At 38.8% G+C, this 24479-nt stretch overlaps 1 protein-coding gene across 2 annotated transcripts in view; it reads left to right on the forward strand.

Annotated features, from left to right (window-relative positions):
* Positions 1–24220, forward strand: part of PPP1R13B (protein phosphatase 1 regulatory subunit 13B) — a 65270-nt gene extending 41050 nt beyond the window's left edge. The window contains exons 5-18 of one of the 2 annotated variants that reach the window (XM_088539620.1): positions 7436–7537; positions 8607–8781; positions 9033–9229; positions 9726–9890; positions 10761–10941; positions 11812–11967; positions 15167–15336; positions 16184–16685; positions 17330–18084; positions 19654–19791; positions 19913–20046; positions 20734–20900; positions 21637–21836; positions 22719–24220. In XM_088539620.1, the coding sequence (XP_088395746.1) occupies positions 7436–7537; positions 8607–8781; positions 9033–9229; positions 9726–9890; positions 10761–10941; positions 11812–11967; positions 15167–15336; positions 16184–16685; positions 17330–18084; positions 19654–19791; positions 19913–20046; positions 20734–20900; positions 21637–21836; positions 22719–22760 (3084 nt within the window). In that variant the 3' untranslated portion in view covers positions 22761–24220. The remainder of the gene's footprint in view (positions 1–7435; positions 7538–8606; positions 8782–9032; positions 9230–9725; positions 9891–10760; positions 10942–11811; positions 11968–15166; positions 15337–16183; positions 16686–17329; positions 18085–19653; positions 19792–19912; positions 20047–20733; positions 20901–21636; positions 21837–22718) is intronic. The other variant, XM_088539619.1, reaches the window with a different exon arrangement.
* Positions 24221–24479: the final 259 nt, after the last annotated feature.

The following is a 24479-nucleotide window of genomic DNA, read 5'->3' on the forward strand; positions in this document are numbered from 1 at the left end:
TGCTTTTTTTTTTTTTTTTTTTAATCTCTGTCTTTTGGTACATTACTGCTTTTTCCCCAAAGTTGATAAAAACATTAATATTTGTTCTGTACAGAGATATCATTACTTTTACCTTTACAGAATCTCTTTTTTTTGGGGGGGAGGAAGGGGGCAGGGGGAAGGGGAAGTATTAAGGGAAGGATTTTTAGTTCCAAAGGCCAGTCAGTACAGCCTTACCTCTACTACAGTTTGAATGGCCAGTCTAGTCTGTGTAAAGAATAAGCAGTGTAGTTAAGTTGTAAATGGGGTGCATACCCCATCTTGTCTATTGGCTTGTGAATAAAAGTGTTGGTGACTAGAAGTAGTGGGACACAAGCAGAGAAACATTGTTGGTACCCCTACTGACAGCAAGAGTCAGTCAGTCACTACGGGGTCTAAGGCAGAGCCTGAGGTGCAGGATCTCACTTCCTTGCACGCTGATATTTTTAAATATATATATATATATATATATATATATATATATATATATATATATTTGTCTCCATTATATCTGTGCTGGATCTCGACAATTGGTGATTTACTCTCAAAAGTCTCTGACTGACAAGTGCTGAAATTAGAGATGAACTTGAACACAAGATAGAGGGGTAGTAAGTGAAGGAATAAGGTTAGAAGTGATGATGTGAATGATGTTTCAGAAAGAGACAAGAAACCATATGAGAAGTAATTCATTTTATAAAAAATATGCATAGGAGAAGCAGAAACTTGGACAGTTTGAGGAGGCTTGAGGTATTTGGACCTGCACTGCCTGGTACAGAGCTATGTGTGGTGAAGGTGGGAGCACCTCTCTGAGGAAGAGCAAAGGAAAGGATAAGGAGGGAGAATGATGTGGTGGCTCCTGTGAGCCTCGAGAAAGACCCAAAGAGATACTGTGCAGGAAATGGTTGATGAAATTCTGGTTCTGTTCGGGCTTTCTCTTTCCATTAACTGCTCGTAACTGTGGCTGTTGACTACTTAGGGTTGCCAGGCCTCTATGGGAGATTGCCAGTCACCACGATGGTTTAGAAAGCTCTTGGGTATGTGTTGTTTTTCCTTTAAACTCTTATTGCTGAAATCAGAGCATTTTCAGTTATGGACTTGGTAGATGTTCTGATATTTTCAAATAAACTTCTGTTATTACTTATAAACTTAGAAAATTATCAAAAAGTATCTTTTTGCTTCCCTATTCAAGCTATATAAATGAACAAAATAAAAATGCTTCCTGATTGACTTTTTGAAATAATTATTTTTTAAAAGATGCTGTCATTTTTCTTTTTAATATTGTAGTTAGTTTCCTCTTAAAATGAAAAGATAGCATTCTGAGGGGAGTAAAGACAAAAGACTGGGGTTCTCTGCTTCAGTATGTGACTTCTGCTTGTCAAAAGTATCGAGTTCAGGTACATTTTTTCGATTACTACTGTGGGTTGTCAAAAAATAAGGCATTTCATAATAGCACACAAGTATGTAGACTGAGTAATGAAAGAGTGCAGAGGTTGTGACAACAGACACAGCAGCATCATCTGAGGCTAAACATAAAGGAAGGAGGATCAAGAAAATTTCAGAGCAGCAAGACTTGCATGTGGAATTAAATATGGAGGTTTCTTTTTTTAATTAAGTGTCTACGGTATGACTTGTTTTGAGGCTGCTTATAAGCTTGTTTCCACATTATTTAATTATTGCTGTACCGTTCGTCTCACCTTTCTAATCAGCAAATGGCAAAAATTTTAGCCTGTAGTGGGACGTAAAATGTCACAAGCTGAAAATCCTGTTGATTAGAAATTCTGCCTCTGAGTATGACCTCTTAAAATGACATGCTATATAAAATAACTTCATCTCAGGTTCTTGTTAATGCTAAGAAATCGGGCAATAAATGTGCAAAGTATTTTTGTCCCTATGAGACATCCCTTTTATTTTCTCAGTGGCTAAGAACACTGTGTTTATTCTATAGCACTTTATTTTGCAGCTCATTTCTATGTGTAAATTCTCATCAACGTTCATTGAATCAATGAAAAGAAAATTACTGTTGAAGCAAAACTGTCTCCTTTGATGTACTGCCATGTAGCAAATGAATCTCTGGACTCTGGAGGAGTAGTTTCCTGGGTGTTTTTTTTGTTCCTCCTAGAAGGCAGTTCTGTAGGAGATGGGTTCCTCTTGCTGGAGGAGAAAGCAGGAGGTCTGGACCTCGGATGTGATAGGCTCATCTTTGTTATGGAAGACAAACTATTTCATAAATGAAACAATAACTTGTATGAGCAGTACAGACTTAGGAATCTGAGAAACTAGCAGCATTATTAAAGAGCTGAGCAAGTCCACAGCTCTTCTTGCCTTACGTAAAACAGTAGGTGATGAAGGACTTTTGCTTTCCTTGCCCCCAAATAGTTTTGTTTGCATACAATTTACTATAAGCAAACTCAGTTAAGATGAAATGCTCTGAAGAAGATGGGGATTCAACTAGACCTTTACAAGGCAAAAGTCACTTATTTTCATGATATTTCGTAAATGATGCTGCCTCTTCTAGAGACCTGAAATCAATTACAGTCTTTCTGAAACAAGCTGGCTTGGAGTCGAGGAAGAATTTGGCTTGGTTTGTTCACTGCTTTTGCCATGTGGATGAAGAAGAAGCAACCACGAGTGAAGTTAAAGGTTTAATTTTTTTTTCCTCAGCTGTCTCTTTTTTACATGAAAGATGCAGTTACTGGTATTTACTAATGTAAACGTTAAAATGATTTCTCATAGGACTTTGTATTTTAATTGTTAATTATCACCATTTCCTGTGCTTATTTGGTTTGGCCTGTATTAATCTTTTAAAGCATTGCACTTCCTAAATGAAATATTTTAGTAGTTTTATGCGCTAATATTTGCATTATTTTGCATACAGTAATAGCATAGGTTTTTTTAAGGCATTATAAATTATGCTTTCAAATATGCTTATTTAAAGCAGTGCTAGTACAGAACTCTTGAATCATTTTTTTTTCTGGTACTTTTACATGCCCATTTTTACTGATCTTGTGCACTCTGTTTCATTTTGGTTTTAGAAAATCTGTTATTTTTACTTGGCAAGGTGGTTGTTTCTACATATTTTTAAACAAGACTTCCTATCAGAATCTAATGTTTTTCTGTTTCTCAGACTGTGTTATTTTGAAAAATACTAGTAGTAATAGGATGAATTGTCAATGTTCTTAGCCTTAACTGATGATCAAAGCAGAAAAGGAGGGAACACCAGTGATTCTTGCATAGTCTCGTGCAAGCTGTGCCTATTTTTGAAACAGAGCTTACAGGTTTTGGGAAGGTACCACCTTCCCTCCCCAGTTTTGACTTGTGAAATCAGTGATCCAGAGGAAGCCCTGAAGCCCCTTTGAGACAAAGCTACAGAGTCCAGCAGATCCAGATGCAGAGATCTAAGTTCTTCTGGTGAAAGCTCATGGCCGAAGTAGTCATCGGAGCACGAACCTGTTCTAGAAGCAGCATCTGGTCTGGCTGTTGTTTTCTTGGCTGAAGTCAGCGTCTTTGACTTGTGGATGGCACCTGGAAAAACTTCCTTAATTTTCTTACCCAATTTGAGCTTTAAGTCTGAGATTAATAATAAACTGTCTCTTTCCCACTTAATAGCCAGTGGTCAGAATTGCACATAGGTTATTTGGACTTAGACTGTTGTGAAGTCCATCTGTCTCAAGTCATACTTAAAAAAAAAAAAAAAAAAAAAAAAAAAAAAAAAAAGTTCAATCTTTTTCCTTTTGCAATTGCCATGTTCACTAAGAACAAAGTGGAACCTTGCTAAGTGCTTGCAGGGAACCTTATTGTCAGACTAGACCCATACAAATAGAGGAGCTAAGTCCCCTTTCTTCCTTGCTCTGGGTTTTGTGATGCTTGATTCAGCTTCATCTGGTGGGTTGGATTCTTCTTGTACAGTGTGTAAAACACTTTCACTATATTCTTTCATAAACGTTTAAAACTGCTTTAACTTTTGATAGATAAACAATACTTAATTCTCTTTATTTTTCAGCAATATTGGCTGTAGCATGGATAGAAAATGCTGTACCTTTTACTTAGCTTAGTTACTGTGTAGTCTCATGGTTTGGTGAAAATGCCGCTTTGTTTATTGAGTTACTACAATGCAGTTGTCCAGCTTTTGTTCTGATCCAATCCATTACAAGTAAATATCTGGCAGACATTATTCTGTTTTGAACTTTCTGACTTGTTTGGATTTTTTTTTTTTTCAGAAGTTGGCATTCTTTCAGAGTCAAAGTGCAATTCCAAGGCTCCAGAGTTATCCTTTTATTTTTTTCTTACCTGAATACCAAGAGATACTTGGTATTAGCTTTTGAAATCTGTCTTGTTATACTGTGACTCTTTTCTTAGCACAGAGTATTAGTAATAATAGAATGTGTAGTTTTGAAGTTTTGAATTACCTGCTAACTATGAATATGCATTCTTTAAAAAAAAAAAAAAAAAAGTCTGGTATTTGGTTTTTGTATGTTATCGCAGCAGTGTATAAATAGAAAATCGTAGTCATTTTTCAGATTTACCTAATATGATTTTGCAGATTCATTATTTTTTTAAATACAAAGGAAGTGATAACCCCCACTAATTTCTCCTAAATATTGAATTAAAAGTGTTAAACAATAGTAACTTATTTTTAAAAATCTGTTTTAACTTTAATGGCAAATAGTCATTGTTATTTCTAATGTTTATTAAGTTTAAGAACGGGATTCTCTCTCATCTCTCTTTTCAAGGCTCAGAACTGAATTTGTCCCTTTTTAACTGTGCAAAGCAGTCTTTCGTATGCATGCTGTATATATCTAATTCTGTTTATGAAAGGTGAAAAGTCTGTATTCGAGCCAGAAATGGGTTATTTACTGTCCCAATGCAACAATAATAAAAGAATTAAATATTAATCAAAAAGTTGGAATTGTGCCAGATTCGGGGCTTTGTCTGCATCTCTGTTTTGTCTCTTCTATAGTTGCCCCTCCCCTCTTTTTGTCTGTACTTTTGCTTTCACTATTTGTCTCTAGTCTCTGTGTTCATATATCCCAGCCCTACATAGGCTGTGTAAATCATTTAAGAGTTTCTAACCCAATCCCTTGAAGAGCTTCCCCTGAAGCTGCACACACAGGCCGTGGATCGTAGCAAGCCCTGAGGTGAGGCATCCCAAATGCTCCTCATTTTCTTCTTATTAGCTGCAGCAAAATTGGTCTTCTGTGTGTTCCTCCTGTTTTTAAGCTATACCCTTAGTTGTTACACCTAAAGCTTCACCTTGCTTTAATGTGTAGTCATTGTCATGAAAGCAGAATGCTTTAGGCTTTAAGAGAGTCATTAGGTCAGGTGCTTAGACTGCATGGATGATCTTCCCCAGGACCTCTGTGTCTCCCTGGAAAGGGAAGCATTCACCCATGGTTGCCTGATTGGAACACACGTAACTTGCACTGCTAGAGAAGGAAGAAGGGAAAAATTGTGAGAAATTTTTCTGAGGCCACATCAGCTGCCCCCGTGGCTGAAGGGCTGCAGCATAATTAATAATGTACCACTCTTATGAACGTTGACACGAACAGATGGAGAGCTGTAGTTCAATGCACTTAAATTCTTTTATTCATGTTATTTCTTTCATTACGAATTCTTGCTGTGTGAAGGACCTCTGCAGGTGCTTTCTTCATTACTCCAGCAGAGCTACGCTTTCCCAGTGTTAAGTTTTCATCTAATACTCTTTATTTCCGTGATCTGTTAGGTTTCTCCAAAGCTTGCTCTTGCAATAGAGCTGACATCATTGAGATAGATCGATCCATCTATAAAATCAAATCTCCACTTTGTAAACCAAGACCTGTCAAAGCACTGGTCCAGGTGTTCTCTAGTGCAGAAGCTGCTGGAGAACTCCCTTTATCCAACATCTTGGATGCCCCTCTTGATCTGTCAGATAGATTGGCAACATGATGCATGCTGGCATCTTTATGTAATGGTCATATGCATGAATATTTCATACCCTGTTTTTATTGCCCCTTGGGTATGATATACTGTGCTAATTTGTAACTTATAGCTATTATAGTCTTAAATAGTTATAGTTTTTAAATGTCGTGAGCTTGTGTCCCTGGCAAGCTGGTGGGCATATAGCACAGTAACAAATGCCAAATGACAGTACCCTAAGTTTCATCTGTGTCCACAACAGCTATGTGGTTTTGGTCATTTCAATGCATTCTTAAAAGGATGGTGGAGTTTTTTCTTCCTTGGAGGAAAAGCCAGTATTCCCCTTTGCACAAATTCTTTACGTACCCTATTCAGCACTACAGGCCTTGCGCTACCTGCGTTCATCTGAATCTACGTTGAAAGTGGAGACGCTTACAGGGTTAGATCACTTTGGTAGAAACACTTATTCCTTGGCCACTTTTGTCATGGTGATAGGCAAGCCTTGCTGATCACGCAGAGCTGCTTGGAATGGCACAAGCTTCCTCTTTATTTTCCAGAAGTTTCTGTCAGTCAATTTTGGTGTACCTAGCTGCCAAAATAGTTCTTCAGCTTATCTAGCTGCAGTGGATAAAAATCATCAGTTGACTCGGAGGACAAGGTTAAAACACTTCCTAAAATGTAGTTCTGAATACATTGTTTCCAGACCCAAAGTCAGTTAGGAGGTGGTGGTTCTGTTACACATAGGTCAGGTGTTCTTGTTTCAGAGTTGTAGTTTTGCCATCCTTCCTGATCTGAGGCAACTGGTTGGGGGATTGGAACTATAATCTAGATCAGTGAAGTAGAGAGACATGAAATGTTTTCTGCTCTCCTCTTTTAAAGAGTTTTTTGTAACTTTGGTTTGGGGATGAGGTTTCAACAAGCTTGTAGAATTCAAGAGTTGCCCCTATTTCTGGCGTTCAGCCTTGCAGACACAGAACTGGCATAGCAAAAGGGACAGCAGTATGAAAAGAGTGGGAGTGGGAGGTAAGGGCCTATGGAAAAAGCTTTTGACTTTAGAGAATATAAACAGTAGCTTGAGTAGATTGTTTGGCGTAAGGAGAACCAAGTGGCAGTCAGAAGTTTCTCGTTCAACAGATAAGATGCTTGTAGCCTGAAGTCCAACGAGACTATAAAAACATCAGAAATCTTTGAGTTCTGCATGTGGTCTTTTGAGTTTTGTGTGTATCCTCTAGTAATAATTTTTTGTTTAATCAGTCTAAAATTCCTCATCTTCTCTGTGCTCACATTATTATTGAAAGAGTAGGTAATCCCTGGATTGTGTAATTCTGAACTGATATTTCAGAAAATCTGAGTTGTGGTGCTTGTAACGTCTTTAATGTTGCATGAGAGGTGTGGCTCAAAGGTAGAGCGTTACTAAATCTGAGTAGGATTGCTTAATATGAAACTTGTTAAAGACTGCATGTTTTTAGCTCCTCAGATCAGACTATTGAATAATCCCATTAATGTAATGTTTTGTGATCTGCAGGTTGGAAATCCTCGGGTTGAGCTCACTCTTTCTGAACTTCAGGATATGGCTGCCCGACAACAGCAGCAGATTGAAAATCAACAGCAAATGTTGGTTGCCAAGGTAATAATGTTAGCAGCAAACGAGATCTTAATAAATATAGTTTTCCTTCAACATATGCAAACCTATATTTTATTGCAATAAAAAAATGTACCAATTAATTCCAGACTATCTAAAGAAAGAGAAATCCATTGGTTTAACAAGTTGATCTTTAGATAGGCCATATGAAACACTTCATTTTAAATAATGTTATAATAATGTTTGTCAAGCCAACAATTGTGTCTTTATAAAAATATTGCTAGATTTAATTTGCTTCTTTTGTGAGGCTCATTTCATAATCTGTGATGGACCAGGCTTAATTCTATGGCCATACCTAGTACTTTATTCACTTCAATAGAATAGCAGCGGAGTGAGAATATGCTCATGTTGAATGTATTTATACATTGCATTTCCACAGTCTTTGAGATGTAAGAATCCAGGTAAACTTTCAGAGCTGGGATCGGAGTTGGTGTTTCTAACATTGTTGTAGGTGTTATAAAATAGAGCATGCACTGGATGCTTGGAGCTCACCACAGTATCTTTTTAAAAAAAATCAGTCTAGCAATTCTGTTGCTCTGTTTTGATGAAAATTATATACAAGAAAGAGGCATCTCCTGCGTGCCTGGCAGATGGGCTTTTATTTTAAACTGGAATAACACCATGTAGTAGATCAGCTTGTCTAAAGCAGTCTGCTGGGCATATTTTGTCTTTTCGGGAATTTTGTCTTTGCTGGATACCAGCATTGGAAGCACACTTTGCAATTACTGGGAAGGTGTTACTAGCAGCAGAAAACAAATGCTGGAGGAAGCTTCTCAGATATGTTCAAACCAAGAATGTGTGTGCATATATATGTAGATGTTATAGCTGGTCTGAAACTTTTGAATTTCTCTACTCTTAAACAGATTTTTTTTTATGTGTAAATTAATGAAAAGAGTTTCTCCAGGAGAATAGATAGATATTCAGACTAGGTAAAACCTTTTCTGATTTCTGAAAAGAAAATTCAGTAATGGCAGTTATGGACTTCTATAATTTGAATTTGCTTTTAATTAAAAGAGTAACAGGTACCTTTTGTCTAAAAACCTTGTTTTACCAGGAACAACGTTTGCGTTATCTGAAGCAGCAGGAGCGTCGTCAGCAGCAGTCTGTTTCTGAGAGTGAAAAGCTTCAAAAACTTAAAGAACGAGTTGAAACCCAGGAGACAAAGCTGAAAAAAATCCGTGCCATGAGAGGACAAGTAGATTACAGCAAGATCATGAATGGCAATCTGTGTATGTGGAATTTTTAAGTAATTTATATAATTTAATTTACTATTCAGTGCGTGACTAGCAAATAGGAGTATATTCTGTAATGGTAACCAGCATGTTATGGTTTTGTATGTTTTACATGCTCTGTGTATATGCTAGATGTAAAATTATTCTGTTTTAGTTTGATACTTCTAGAAACAAAGCGTTAGAAAATATACTGTACTTGTACTTTACCTAATTGGTTTTTTTTCTTATTTTTATTTTGATAATCATAGCAACTGAAATTGAACATATCAGTGCCATGTTCCAGGAAAAGCAGCAGGAGCTACAGGCTGCAGTGTTAAAAGTAGATCAACTTACTCAGCAACTGGAGGACTTAAGAAAAGGAAAGCTGAATGGGTTTCAGTCCTATAATGGACAGATGACAGGACCTGCAGCAGTAGAATTAAAAAAATTATATCAAGAGCTGCAGGTAAGTAAATGAGAGATGCTATTGAATATATCTGTAGATTAACAAAAGTTAATGTTACTGTGCTCATGATTTTAGGGCAGTTGATTCTGGGACATCCCATAAAGTATATTTGTTAGAAAGTTGTTAGTGCTTAAGGTCACAGTCAAAGTCCTTGTTATGAAAGAGAACACTGTTAGCTGTTGGAGCTCCTCCATGAAATACACTTATGCCTAGATGCTTCAGATCAGTCGCTCTGTATTGAATTGCACATAAATAAGAGCGAGGGTCAAGTCACGTCTTAGGACTTAAGTTTCTTTCACTGTTTTTAAGAGTTCTTGATTTAAAATGTTAATTTGACTGGTTATGTCAAACTACAGAATGAGACTCAGACTGGTCTACTTTGCTCATTTTTCTAACACTTTATTAACACTTCGTTATTTATTTTAACGCTATATTAAAATTAAATTGGACAGTAGGCAAAAGGAAGCAACTATCATAACAACTGCATTGTTTTAAGATTCGTAACAGGCTTAACCAGGAGCAGAACTCGAAGCTTCAGCAGCAGAAAGAACTCTTAAACAAGCGTAATATGGAGGTGGCCATGATGGACAAGCGAATCAATGAGCTGCGTGAACGACTGTACAAAAAAAAAGTTGAGGCACGTCAAAAAGAAAACATTCCTGTAAGATAAACTGTTAAAAGGGCCACACTTTAGTTTTTCAAGAGCCTATAATAAAACTACGTAAAGTGTCACTTTTCTCCAGCTGAGTATTACAACTTCACCTAAAGAACCTAATTTAATAGCAGACCCTTTTAAAACGATTTTAAGATTTTTGTTAGATGCCAGAAAAATCTTAAACAAAATGCCCTTCTTTTTACTTTTCTTTATAGTGCACCCAATACTGTATTATGATTTATAGCAGTTTATGTTTGTAGGAAGGAAACAGACTGGTGCTTCAGAGCATGTATTACATTTTGATTATTTGAAAAATACTGATCTTGCAAGGTGAACGTTTTAACTTCCATTCCTGGAGGAAAAAAAGAAGATACAAAAAAAAAAAAAAAAGAAAAAAAAAAAAGTAAATGTTCTGATGAAGTCAGTTATAATAGCTGTGACATTAAATAGAAAATAGTTGCACAGAAGACTGTTCATCTGAGAACTAGAGAGCGCAGTTGTGGATTCCCATACATATTCCCAGCTGGAGATCATACTTCAGAAAAAGCAAACAAACAAAATATCTGTTTGATCATTTAAGAATTCATTTTAACCCCCTTGCCTAAGAAGAGGCAATGAATAGATACATTTCACATAAAAAAGGTTTTCATCATGGCACATGTACCGTGGCTGAGAACTTTAACTTATGGTTGTTTATTGTAGGGATTTCAATTTGTCTTTCTACTTCATGCTTTTGCAGAAGCGTGGAGTACAGTCATTACTTATTACAGTAACTTAACTACACTGCATGGTTCTAGGTAGTTAAACTTTCTGTTTTTGATTAACGGATGTGTAGATTGCATGGAAATTCACATGTGTTGATTTGTGTATTTTTAGTTAAACCGCATTAACGGAACTTCATCACCCCAGTCATCCTTGAGTGCTTCAGGAAGAGTTGCAGCCGTGGGCCCTTACATCCAAGTTCCAAGTGCTGGCACTTATGCTGTACCAGTAGATCCAGTTAAGCCCCAATCTCTCACCATTGCATCCAGCTCAACACATGGAAGATCAAAATCTGGTAAGCATTTAAGTGCAGTGTTTACTAATATACATTGCTTGGAAAAGAGTAATATGGAAAAGATCATTCTGTGTCAGGATAATCTCTGTACTAGAGACAAGTTTTAGTTACGTTGATACTGTTCTGTGAGTTGAACATTAGTCACTTGATGAGAAGCATTTTTGCCTCTCTTTATGATTTTTTCTTAGGAAACTGAGAATATTGGCTTTGCAATTTCTCTAGCTGCTACACCACTAAAAAGGAACACATGTTTATTCACAGATTTCATGTTCTGTCTTGAGTGTTTCTGTGTAATAATGAAATCAACTTTGTGGCAACCTGTTATAAACAACTGCTTACAGTATGTTTCCTTTTCTTAAGTAAAACAAAGCTATTGCACTAACAAAAAGAGTATCACTTCTCAGAAGAAGACTCCAGCTTAGATAGGGCAATTAGTGCTTCCAGTAGAGACTATTTTGAAGTATTTCTGAAGTGTTGCTGCTGTTTAACTCTTTCTGTCTTCATTAGAAAAAGAGTCCCTTCAGATTGTTGCCCATACCTTGCTATCTGGAGTTTGCTCCATGTCTGCCGTAGTTAATAATTCCGTCTATATTGAAAAAAGAGTATTCACTCATTTTTACTCACACTGGAAACTGAAGGAGGCAAATCACGCTGTTTGTTCCTTGAGTTCTTATTCTAGTAAACTTATCTGTCTGGTCAATTTATTTCAGGAAGAAAAAAAAATAGGGATTTTTTTTTAACTGTCATGCTTTTATTTCACATTATTTGAGTTCGCCTGTTCTAATTTCTCCATTGTCATTGTTACAATTTTTCCACCACTTCTTTCTTCCTTTTTCTGTGTAACTGGATGTGCCTTGGTGTGTGCAGTAGAGACAGGTTGTGGGTGTGTGAAAAAATCTGCAGACACCTGTAAGGTTTCTGGTTTAGACATAATATTGGATCCTATTCTGTCACCTCCCACTTCTCTGCAGTCTGCTGGTCACAATGACATCCACCTGGCACCTGCTGTCTTTGACACCCAGCGCTGTGAGTCTGTAGAACATCTGACTACCTAAGGGCTCTGTTTTTAATATGGTCATCTGAGCTCTTGCCAATAGATGCATGTTAAACAGCAGCTTTAGAACTTGTACTGTGTTGTGCTAAGCAGTAGATGCTGCTGAAATGTGAATTTGTTTGAGGAGTTGCTCTTCTCCTTTGAAGGAAACTGATTTGCAGCAAATTCATCCCTGGAGTACTGCATTAGAACTACCCTAGGAATGAGTTTTCTTCATTGAAAAAGTTTGAAAAGGGAATTACTAGAAATTTTGTGCTAATCTTCAAAGTATCTTTTAGGATATTTCAGGTTAAATGAATACATAGATTTAGTTCGAGTTATTCTGAGTAAGAGTTTGAAGAGTTTTCATGATACTTTGGCCCCAGATTTGGGGTAAAAATCGACTTTCGCCAAGTCAGTAGCAAGAATCTCGTTGGCTTTTAGTAGTACCAAAATGTTATACCTGGTTTGCACTTCAGTTGCTAGAGTAACTGCCTGGGATCCAGATTTACAAAAATGTTTAGGTGAAATCAGAAAAAATACAGGAAACTTGTTCATGTACGTGCCAAACGGATTGATGAGGGATGAGCTATGCTCACTGCTAGGTACTCTTGCAAATGGGAAGCGGGTGCATCTGCAGGAGCAAATGAGGCCAGGTGCATGAAATGGTTATGGGAGGACTGAGGGTAGGAGCTCGTTAGGGCTTGTCCCAAGGGTGTTGGCCATTAGATACGAGTGTCTGGGAGCTGTTCAGTCTACCAAAAGACAGCACAAGGCAGGAGCTGTTTGGTTGCCTCCTCTCAGCATCCACCGCGCCAGCTTCTGGCACCGTGTGCTGCAGCTGCAGGTGGCAAGAGCAGCTTATCTGAGTGCCCGGGGCTCAGCCTGGGCTGTGGGAGTGAGGAAACGTGTGTCCACGCAGCGCCCGGCGTTGGCAGGGCTGCCCGGCTGCAGCAGGGAGGAAGGGGAGCTGGGAAGAGCTGGATCCTGGTGTTCACAGAACAAGGATGAAATGGAGAACGCAGACAGGGGAGAGCGAGTCTGAATTTATTTCCAACATGCTACCTCAGAAGCCAGGGATGACGGTGCTAATATTTGGAACTCTGAGGATTACAATTTTTTTTTGTTTACCTGTCTTTCTAACCTGGGTGGTTACTTAGGCAGGTAAGAGAATTAAGTATTTTAGCATTTTTGCTATGGTTTCTAGGTGCTTTCTTCACAGCTAAGCTTATGAGTAAAGATGCTTCATGTTTTGCACGAGTCAGTTGCAACAGCTTGTATTGATCTTTAAAATAGAAGTTTTGCTGAACCTCACTAGAGTTATGGAATGTCATGTGTATTTTGTACAGTAAATGCTAATTCTATGTATATTTGAAAAACTTTCTATAATTTAGGGCCGAAGTATTTACACATTCATCTCTTTCAAAACAGCAACAACAAAAAAAAACCCAAGGTGTTTAGTTCTTGGATCTTACCAGTATGAAGCCCGTCCTCCTTGAATCACTTTCTTGGCAGAGTACATGTATGAAAGATGATTTCTGGACTGCTTGTTATGTTCTCAGTGTAAACATACAGAAGTGTTAACCCTATTTCAGTGACCTATTTCAGCAAAATATTCTTGCTCCAAAATTTTGTGTCTCAGAATTCAAACACAGTTGATCTGAAATTAAAGGTTAAAACAGTATTGTGGTAATGACTGGTGTGCATGTGTGTATTTCAAAAATAATGAGTATAGAAGATCATATGCAGAGGTATAACCATGTGGGTTTTGCTCGCTTGAAAATAAGCTTATAAATAAGCCTATGTGCTCTTAGTCTGAATTCATGCTCATGTTGAAAACATTAATTGGGAAGAAATTTTCAGGTTGTCACATCTGGGGAAGAAAAGGTACATTCTGTAGAAGACAATACAGCTTTTGGAAGGAAAGTAGAGTGATGATGTTAAATTTACTATAAGTAGCATATTCCTGTGCAGCTTATTTTTAGATTAGCTTTTATAGTAGACACTGAATGCAAAGAATTCTAGAAATAGTCTTGCTGATCCTATTTTCTAAGGGGTTTAAAACTGAAATAAAATTAGAAACTTTTTCAGGAATTTTTTTTTTTGGATCATCTTATGCCTCTAGAGAATGGGGTCTAGAAATCTCAGTAAGTCTGCCTTTTTCCCCACAGTACGATTCATTTTGTCCTCCTCTAGTACGTCTAGTTATCTGTTACCTGCCATCTATATCAAGCTTAAATGCTCCACTAAGATCATTACAAGGCAGCAAGGAAGGAGGAACCACCTCTGGCCTTCCTGGAGTGGGAGAAACCTGAAGTTTAATCTTCTAAAGTTAGATCAAAGCCCTTGGATCTAGCCAAGGATCTATCAAGTTAATATAAAACAGTTGTAATTATCAGGCCTTTTAAACTGCCTAATTAGAAATAGAAAGTAAACAGTCTCCTCCAGTTAATAAAGGAACATATCAAAGCATCTAGGAGTTCATTAAGGGTTTGGTGCCTCAGTTTACGTGCAGCTATGCATGATATTTTTTGCATGTGATGAGGATAAAAGCCCATGACTTCTATCATGATGTTGTGACTTGAAGTTGTCATCTGACTTTATGCATTTCTGTAAAATTAAACATCTGAGGCAATGCTGATCAGGTTGGTACGTTGAAGAAAAACAAACGGTGAGTTAAAAGCCACTTATAGCAAAGAAATGTTTTTTTTTGTTTTTTTTTTGTTTGTTTGTTTGTTTGTTTCACCACATTGATTCCTGAATTCCTGATTCAATTCAATGAATCTAGTTTAAATTTGGAATAAGTCTAATTGGAGCTTATATAAAGCTTACATCAATTTAACATTTAGCATATTTTGACACTGTTTCTGGATGGTAGCTGAAGAAATATGTTACTTTGTTTCTATAAGGCCTTTTTCAGAACCTAATTTTAACCCTCACTCCAAAACTATAACCATTTTTTTCTTTAGATAATTTTTAATACAGTCTGAATAGCAAAGGCTAATGAACAGTATATTATATACAGTGATTTACCTTTCAGTATCAATTTCTGATTCAGACATGAGTAAGAATTTATCTCATTTCTGGAATCAGATTCATCCTGTTCTAACCTAAACTATTGCACTTCATATGTAACTTTGTTTACGATGGTGACATGCATTATATTAAATATCATGTTCTTCTGTTTTCAAGTGAATGACGGAAACTGGCCAATACTTAAGCAGAGTTCAGCTCCTGTGGTAAAGCCCCCTCAGATCTCCAGCACAGACTGGAAAGAGTCAAGCATGGATACTGCTTTAAAGCAGGGAACTATATCCAGCCAGCCGCTGCCAACTTCAGTGTTAGGAAGTACCGACAAGCTGGTGCGTTTCCTCTGTGGTGTATTTTTAAAACTAGTTTACTGAAATTGTTAACCTTTGGCTTCTGTAGCCAAACTCTCTTTAGATATTTGTACATTTCATTTTCCTGCTGTTAGTTCAGCATCACAAATAAAATTACCTTTATAGTCTTGCTTTTTTTGTTTGCTCTTATGACATTAGAATTTCTTTTCCCCAACTTCAGTGGTTTGTCTGCATTCCCATTCTGTTACAGCAGTCTCCTGTGTTCCTCTCTTTGCTTCTAGTCATCTTCCCACCCTCCTATTTTTCTATTTCAGATCTCTATGTTGCTATTTTACTTGGCATAGATTATCACTCTTTCAGTATGTTCTCTTTTTCTCACAAAAATCCTTAAAAAAAAGTCATTAGAACCATCCTTCAGAGAGCCCATCCATGTTGTTTGTCTGTATTGTTGTTCTTGTACTTTATGAATTCCTTAAGACTGTTATCTTTAACAAATAAGGACCTTGTCATTAAATTGTTTGGTAAGCTGTCACTGTTACCAGGCAATATATTTATCAAATATATTATCAAACAGGCACTGAGATCCAGAAGCTAGAACTAGTCATTCAAGTTTAGAAAGTATGCAAATATTTTTTGATTGATATTAATGAATAAATGAAGATGCCTTAACACACTGGCCTCTTTGTATGGCATATGATGGTGTCTTGTGATAAATTCAGGTAGAGTCGTGTCTAGTGATTAAGGAACACAAATTTTATATACTAACTGCTTCACTCTCACATCAGATTATTGGTTTGCTTTGTTCAGTGTGAAATCTTCTTGCTCACTAGTACTTATTTACTGAAATAATTTTATTTTTCTTATACAGGGTCTTGATTTGGGGAAGGTGCCACCGACAGCTCCTGGTGTCAGCAAACAGATGCCTCAAAACTACGGGACCTACCCAAGCCCCGTTCCCTTGGGCGCAGGTTCCACCAACTCCCTGGAGCGCAGGAAGGACGGCAGCCTGCCCAGGCCCGGCTCCGGCGTCGCCAGCCGGCCCCGGCCCGTTCCCCTCCCGCCGCCCAGCAGCATCCACCAGCCCAGCTCCTCACAGCAGATTCAGCAGAGAATTTCGGTGCCTCCCAGCCCCACGTACCAGCCCGCAGGGCCGCCCCTGTTCCCCGGCGCGGACGGGCGGCCGGAGCTCCCGCTCACCGTGGCCATCAGGCCGTTCCTGGCGGATAAAGGGTCGAGACCTCAGTCGCCCAGGAAAGGGCCACAGACCGTGAACTCCAGCTCCATCTACTCCATGTATCTTCAGCAAGCAACGCCACCAAAGAATTATCAACAAGCTGTATACAATACATTAAATAAGTCAGTTAAAGCAGGTAGAGTATATTGTGCTTTTTTCCCCCCTTTGCAATAGACTGTTTCTGTTAGGCTTTATTGAATTTCACTGTTACTCGTCGTTTGAAAAATCTCAGGTAAATTGGTGAGAAGAAGAAAGATATTTTTATATATGCCACATAGCAGTAGAATCATAGAATGCTTAAGGTTGGAAGGGACCTCTAGAGGTCACCCCTGCACAGGCAGGGTCACCTAGAGCACGTGGCACAGGACTGCATCCAATGATCCCATTTATTTTTTTGTGTGATAAACAAGCATATATTCAGTTACCTTTTATTTAAAACAAGATGCTCTTAGTACAATAGACTATATAATCTGGATATTCTCCATTACACTTACAGAAATAAATTGAAAAAAGTTGTCTAGAGATTTTTTTGCTCTTACTCTTTCCCACTGAAAGAAGAAAAACATTCCAGGCATTACTTATTGCCATTTAGAATCGTAAGAAGCATTGCCGTCAATAACAGATGAGTGGTTATTCCTGTTTTGATGGATTCCAACATAATTCATTTAATTTTTTTTCCATATTCTTTCTGAATGGAGACAAATGCAGTTTATTTGCAAATATTTGCATTGACTAATTTCAGAACTGTTCTTCACTGTTTTCCTTCTTTCTTTTCTTTAGTTTATGGAAAACCTGTGTTACAGTCTGGCTCAACTTCCCCCTCACCGTTGCCATTCCTTCATGGTTCCTTGCCTGCCCAGACTTCTTCACAGCCTCAGACTGAGCTCTCTGAAAAAGACCAAGAGCTGGAGAACGTTCCACCATCCAGTGAAAACAGCAATGTGGAAAACATTCCTCGTCCCCTCAGTCCTACAAAGCTTACCCCTATTGTACATTCACCCCTACGATATCAAAGCGATGCTGACCTGGAAGCTCTGAGAAGAAAACTGGCCAATGCCCCCAGGCCATTAAAGAAGCGTAGCTCTATCACTGAACCAGAAGGCCCAAGTGGACCAAATATACAAAAGTTACTGTACCAGCGCTTTAATACCCTTGCTGGAGGCATTGAAAGTGCTCCTTTTTACCAGCCAAGCAGCCCCCAGGACTTCATAGGCATCTTAGCAGATGTTGATAACGGTAACGCCAGTACCAACGGCAATATCGAGGAACCCATTTCGGTGCAACCTACAGTCCCTCTTCCAGATGAGCCGCCGCCGTCCTCAGATGCCAACGATAACGAGTTACCTTCTCCTGCCACCGAGGAGCTCATAAGCACTGAAACCACGAACCAAACGTCTGAGACAACTGAAGACAACAACAACAACGTGGCCATAGTTCCTGCTGTCGAACCGTCGCCCACTCCCACACCTGAGGTCAGCTCTCCAGTAGAGGATGAAGCTCCTTTGCCACCAGCCCTTCCTCCGCCTCCTCCTGCAGTAAGTGACCTGAAAAAAAGACAATTACCTGAACTTTAGAATTAGCTGTGTGTTTAAGCAACTGTGGAGGATGATGATATTCTGATAAATGGTGGGCTTCATTTTATGAAATTATGATAAAACCAAACCAGGGGAAGACCAAGGAAGTTTCTTACGTGTTGGTTTCTTTGCAAGGGTAGCATTTTAATAGGGAAAATATGAACACAGGTAACAGAGGATCCTACAAACACTAGGCTGCAGAATAACATCTGGGACATGTGCTTGGTGTAGAACTAACTCTGATTTCTGAGATACCATTTAAAATTTTTCTTTTCCCCAGGGCTACATAAAATTATTCTATTCTGACTATTCATATGAACCTATGGGTAAGTTACTGCAGTGATGCTTTCCAGTTTCAAACAAGCTGGAAGAAATACTCTGGGAGAAGTGAATTCCAGCTCCCCTCTGTGCAGAGAGATGTGAGACCAGAGCTGACAACACTGCCAGCAACCCTGCTGGCTTGGTGTAGCAGAAATGTTCCTCTAATGCCTCGTCTCATAATTTGAATTGCTTTCAGCACCTCATCCAGGTGCACCAAAGCTTCTAAATGCTCTGTCTTTACCAAAACTTACAGCATAAAGAGACTAGAAAACGGAGAGAAAAATGAATTTTTTTCTTAATTATGTTTCAATTTCAGGTTGATTTCGGAGACTGTTTCCACTTTTTGATTCATATAAAGCTATCATAAATTCTCCAGCACAATCCTCAGATTCCTATTACAGTGGGATTGCGGTGCGTGCGCAGCCTGGCATGTGTTTCCTGGGAGCGTAAGGGTGTTTCTGGGAGAACAGAACATCCTAGCAGGGGATAGTGTTCCTGTTGTGAAAGGTTTATTTCCAGAGGGAAACAGCCATGCTATCTGGGAGTGTAAATGAAAACTCTTGTTACAGAGCTACAGAATAAAACACTCCATTAATAACTTCTTTTTTTTTTCTGGAACCTGGCAGAGACACATGTGAGTGAGGCAATATATTTTCAAAACATTTAACTGTTTAGATTTTGAGAATGCAACTCCTAGAAGCACCAGCTAGAATCTCACATAAAATATTTTCATTTCTCTACAGCAAAGCTCAGAACTTTTTATTACAGATATGCAGTGGGTATTTGCTAATTCAAGGCAGAGATTCTTCTAAATAGAGACTGAGACTCAGGCTTAATTGTGTGGTGTGGTCTGGCCAAGCAAAAGTTTTGACTGTCTCAGAAAATCTACCAGAAACACATTCGGCTCATATGAAACACAATTCTAAGGTTGTGGTGGTCAGAATCTTTGGATTAAGTACTTTGTTCCTTGTAATAACTGCATTTAAGTAAAGCTCCCTAGATTATTGTGGCATGCATTTTTATTTTTCAGCTGATTAATATATATTAAGGTATCAAGGCTTGCGGTAGACTTTTATTATGAGAATGTTTACGTACTTTTAATTAACACTGAAGGAGCATGGATTTTTTTGTCTGGTTAGAAAGTAACGGAATGGTTTGTAATACGCATGCACCCTGAAATGATGCCTTCCAACTTCCATCTCTGCTCAGACCAAAAGAACCAACCTGAAGAAACCGAACTCGGAAAGAACCGGCCATGGCTTGAGGGTGAAGTTCAACCCGTTAGCCCTTCTCCTGGATGCATCTTTGGAGGGAGAATTTGATCTGGTGCAAAGAATCATATATGAGGTGAGCCTCTACCCATGAAACCTCTTTCAACACTTCAAATAATAATAATAATAATAATAATAATAATAATAATAATAATAATAATAATAAAACAACTGTCATGTTTTTCTTTTTTTAATAGGTTGATGATCCCAGTAAACCAAATGATGAAGGAATTACACCTTTGCATAATGCAGTGTGTGCTGGTCATCACCACATTGTGAAGTTCCTGCTTGATTTTGGTGTGAATGTAAATGCAGCAGACAGTGATGGGTGGTAAGTGTCAGCATTTTTAACCTAGCATCTGAAAAAAACACAAATTCAACCCCCAAATTTAGTGGAAACCTGCTTTGGGGGAACAGTTTTATTCCCTTTTACCCACGGCAAATAAGCACTTTCTAATGTCTAGATGGTGACAAACTCAAATGCAAGTAGTTGCATCATATTGAACTCATATGAAAGTACACTAAAGTCATAAATTATACCATATTTTGCTTTTATTTAATAGTATAGCTGAATTTCTTGTTCACATGCAAAAATATTAAAGTATATAAATATCAAGTGACTGAAGCTCATTTGTTTAAGAAACGTCATCTTCAGATAATCCATCTGCAGCCTTTGGACAGGATCTGAAAGCTTAAGACTGCAAAGCTTCAGCTTGTTTTACCTTTCAGATTTCCTCGTATTAGGAAATGCCCTTTTGTATCCAGCAGGTTTGCAAGATACAAAAATTTACGTTGTTGATAACATCTGCTGTATAATGCTTGGCTTTAATGGAGTCAGGAATCCACGCCAGGCTGTCTGACAGGTTTTGCACATGGAATATACTATAACCATTAAGAAGACAATTTCCTTTTAAAAAAATATTAAATATTAATACAGACATAACTTGATGTTGCAAGACAAAATGGTTGAGGTTCCTGGAACATTTTTTCTAATGTCTACATTTTTGCTTTCCTTCAGGACACCTTTGCATTGTGCTGCTTCCTGCAATAGTGTTCACCTCTGCAAACTACTTGTTGAATCTGGGGCAGCAATTTTTGCTTCAACTATAAGTGACATAGAAACTGCTGCAGACAAGTGTGAAGAGATGGAAGAAGGTTATATTCAGTGTTCCCAGTTCTTATATGGTAGGTTGTGGTGCATCTTGCAGCCCTTTTTGGCTTTTCTAAAATACAGCCCTTCTCTATCCAAGAGCAGCTGTCCAGCTGTTCTGCATGAGACGTTTTATTATCTTCTACTTCAGCCCTAGACTTGAAGATACTGCCCTTTACCTGTACTTTGAAAATGCTAATAACACAACAGCCTTTTGGTTATTATGTTGCTCATATTCTTTCCCTTCTTTGACTTCCCAGGCTCTTTCTAATGTTAGAATTTTTTTGATTCTTTTGGATTTGGCAAGAAAGATGGCTTAGATGCAGCTGACAGTTCAGTTTGCATGTGAGAAGGCTGGAAGCTTCGATAAGCCTTCATGCACAGGACGTCGTGCAGATTTCAGAAGCTCCAGGTGTTGCTGTAGAAGGTGCCTGCTCTTGCCAGCAGGCCTGTGAGAAACAGAAACAGCTCCAAAGAGCTGCTTTGCTCACACATGTATTATGCAAATAAGGACAAAATAGTCCTAAGGTCCCAAAGTTTCCACTGCATATATGAGAAAAGGAAAAAAACTCATGTTGCAAGTCAAGTATTCTGCAAGATGTGGTTTTCCCATGCAGTCCAGCTCCTGGAAGTGTTTCCTTGTGGAAGTGCTGCTAATTGTTCATAGAATTTTATTAAAAAGAGCCTAAGATATTCAGGTCACACTAGAAATCCCAGAGGGAAAAACAGGCTATTGAGCATTTTGTGTGTGCTGTAACGTTCTGCTGACAGGTGTGCAGGAGAAGCTGGGCGTCATGAACAAGGGAGTAGTGTACGCGCTGTGGGATTACGAAGCCCAGAACAACGACGAGTTGTCCTTCCACGAGGGTGACGCCATCACCATCCTGCGGCGCAAGGACGACAACGAAACCGAGTGGTGGTGGGCGCGACTCAACGATAAAGAAGGCTACGTGCCCAAAAACCTGCTGGGGGTAAGTGCTTCCTTTGTAACTTACCTTCTGCTTTTTACTTCTGCCTGAGGTAAGGGCCACAGGAGAACCCATCCGCAAGTCGTCCGGAAGCACCACTATGAAATGGTGCTCAGCAGCCTGTCCTTGTTCTTTCAGGCCTCAGGGTTGTTGTTTGTAACCAGAAAGGAAACAACGATAAGCTCAGCTTTTTTTATTCGGGAGATAAGTTTAGTATAGTTACCTAATATATTTTCAGCTTTAATCTTTATTAAGGGTTTTCTTCTGGTTTAAAAAAAACAGGATCCCTTTATGAAGCATGGTGGCTCTACTAAGTCCTTCTAAGGTTGGCCTGGGAAGGATAGTTACATTAAGAAGGTCTCAAAACCTGTTGTAGATCATTACCGAGTTCCAAAATTACAATCTGGAGATCTGGCCAGAAGGCAGACTGTAGCTACAAGCACCCAGAATCCTACAGCAGGGAAATTTTTATGTTGTTTCTACTTCTTCACTTGAATTTGATCTAATTATTTCATTGAAAACACATCATTATTTAGATAAAAGGCATGGTGCCACCTTGTAGAGAGCAGACTTCTCCAACGTGTGGCCTGCCTGGTGTCCCTTGGGCAGCTCTGTGCACTGCCAGGGGCAGTGTCCCCTCCAAAGGACATCAGCACGGGCCAGCGACTGGAAAGAGGCTGCCAAAATCCAAGTGGGAAAGCGGGTAACGTCGCCTGGCTCTGTGTTTGGGGCCACGCGCTAAACATGAGCCAGACTCCGGACCCACCGCTTCTACTTGCCGGTCTTGCAGGTGCTTGGTGCACAGGAGCAGGTCTGTTTTGGTTATAATTCATTTATATTTAACCTAACATACAAAACTTAATATTTTTTGTTCTGTTTTTACAGTTATATCCACGAATAAAACCTAGACAACGAACCCTTGCTTGAATCCAGTTGTACGAGAGTGCAATACCTTGCTGGTAACTGGAACTTAAAACATACACTGGAGCCATCATTTTCAGTCATTTCACCTGGAGAAATAAAACTTTGGCATTTAGTTTTAACGGTGCTTTCTCTTGTTAAATTGACAGCATTGAAGATCTGCAAGATCTGCAGTTTGTAAATGAGGATCATTTTATGTAAGCTGGCCCTGAGGGGGGAGCAGCAGCTCCAGGACCTGCAGTTTCCCTCCCCAGGGAGTTAAGCTCCGGGGCAGGAGCTTTCGTGTGTTCAGTGTTCGGAGGTGTCATTTGCAAAGTGCAGAGATGCTCTCCAGTCTGCTCCACTCCCACAGTAACTGTCCCACGTCAGAACTCCAGATATTTTATTTCATACCAGTGAACGTTGAGTTCTCTCATTACCACTTAGTTACCACTTAATTTTTTGGGTTCTAGGACACAAGATTTTCGCCTGTTCCATGCATAAGTACTCATCAAAGCTTTAAGAGGGCTAGGATTTTAAGTGTTAACATACTATACACTTAAGTCCTAGTCTAGACAACCCCAACAAAAGCTTTATGTAGTCTAGCATCTAATATTATTTGCATTTAGAGACAAGCTAGAGAACTAACAAAGCAACAGTATTTGTACACTTTTCAAACTCCCTACACAATAATTCACTTGGTGTTTTATTTTCTTGTTATTCAACTTACAGCACCAGTGTTACCTCTACTAATGTAAAGGTTGCCCTACTAACCCCGAGTTTGTTACGGACAAAAGAGGTGATAGGAAACGTGCAGCGGCGTGAGGGATGTGTATGTCTGCAGGGGTGAACGTGCAATAGTTGAGAGGGTGAGAGGCTGGGAACAGTTGCACCGTGTGTCTGCCGTGTGTGAAGGACTGACTAGAAGTAGGAGGAGGTGGGTGGAAATGCCAAGTCAAGGGGAGGAAAGAAAAAAGGGGTGGAGAAGAATTTCAGAAAGGCAGTAGTTTATTTGAGGACAGTTTCTGTGGTTCTTGGCAGCTAACATCTGTTGCCGAGGCAAGTTATGCAATAAACTATTCCACTACATTGTAGTTATAAGCAAAAAAAAAAAAAAAAAAAAAAAAAAAAAAAAAGAAAAGGCACTTCACTGGAATTTTAATTGTACATGATTTTATATACCAAAAGTATATTTTGAATTTCCCATTCTAAGTTGTAGCCGTATTTCTTGTAATTTTCTCCTGTTAAACAGTATGCAATTTGATTAATTCTTCATGTACAAGTTTGTGTATTATTTATATATCCATTTCTGCAGTGCTGTAACTTGCTTTTCCCACAGGTTTAGCATTAACTGTATATATTGTGGTGAGAAGTGAAAGGGTATTATTGTTGAAGAATTTGCTACATGAATGTGATGATTTCAAGAGCCTATGATAACACTAATTCAGAGAACATGTAAATGTGCACAATAAAGTACTGCTAAGGCACGGCCGCCTTCTCCAGTGTTTTTGCAGACACACTCTTTGTCTCCACGAGGAGACTCGAGCTCCAGCCTCTGTTCTTCAGTTCAAGCTTCCTCCTTGTGGGAGTAGAGAGGGATTTACAAACCTGTTTCTGAACCTCCTTCCACAATCAAGTCCAGTGTTCCAGTCCTGGCCCACTCGTACTTGTGTGGGAAGCTCTCACCTGCACCCTGGGTGGTTGTTTACTCCAGCTTTGCTGCTGCAGGAAGAGGGAGGGCAGGAG

This window comes from Tinamus guttatus, unplaced genomic scaffold (assembly GCF_059628265.1).
Source record: "Tinamus guttatus ecotype Peru unplaced genomic scaffold, ASM5962826v1 Tinamus_guttatus_pri_ptg000048l, whole genome shotgun sequence".
NCBI lineage: Eukaryota > Metazoa > Chordata > Aves > Tinamiformes > Tinamidae > Tinamus > Tinamus guttatus.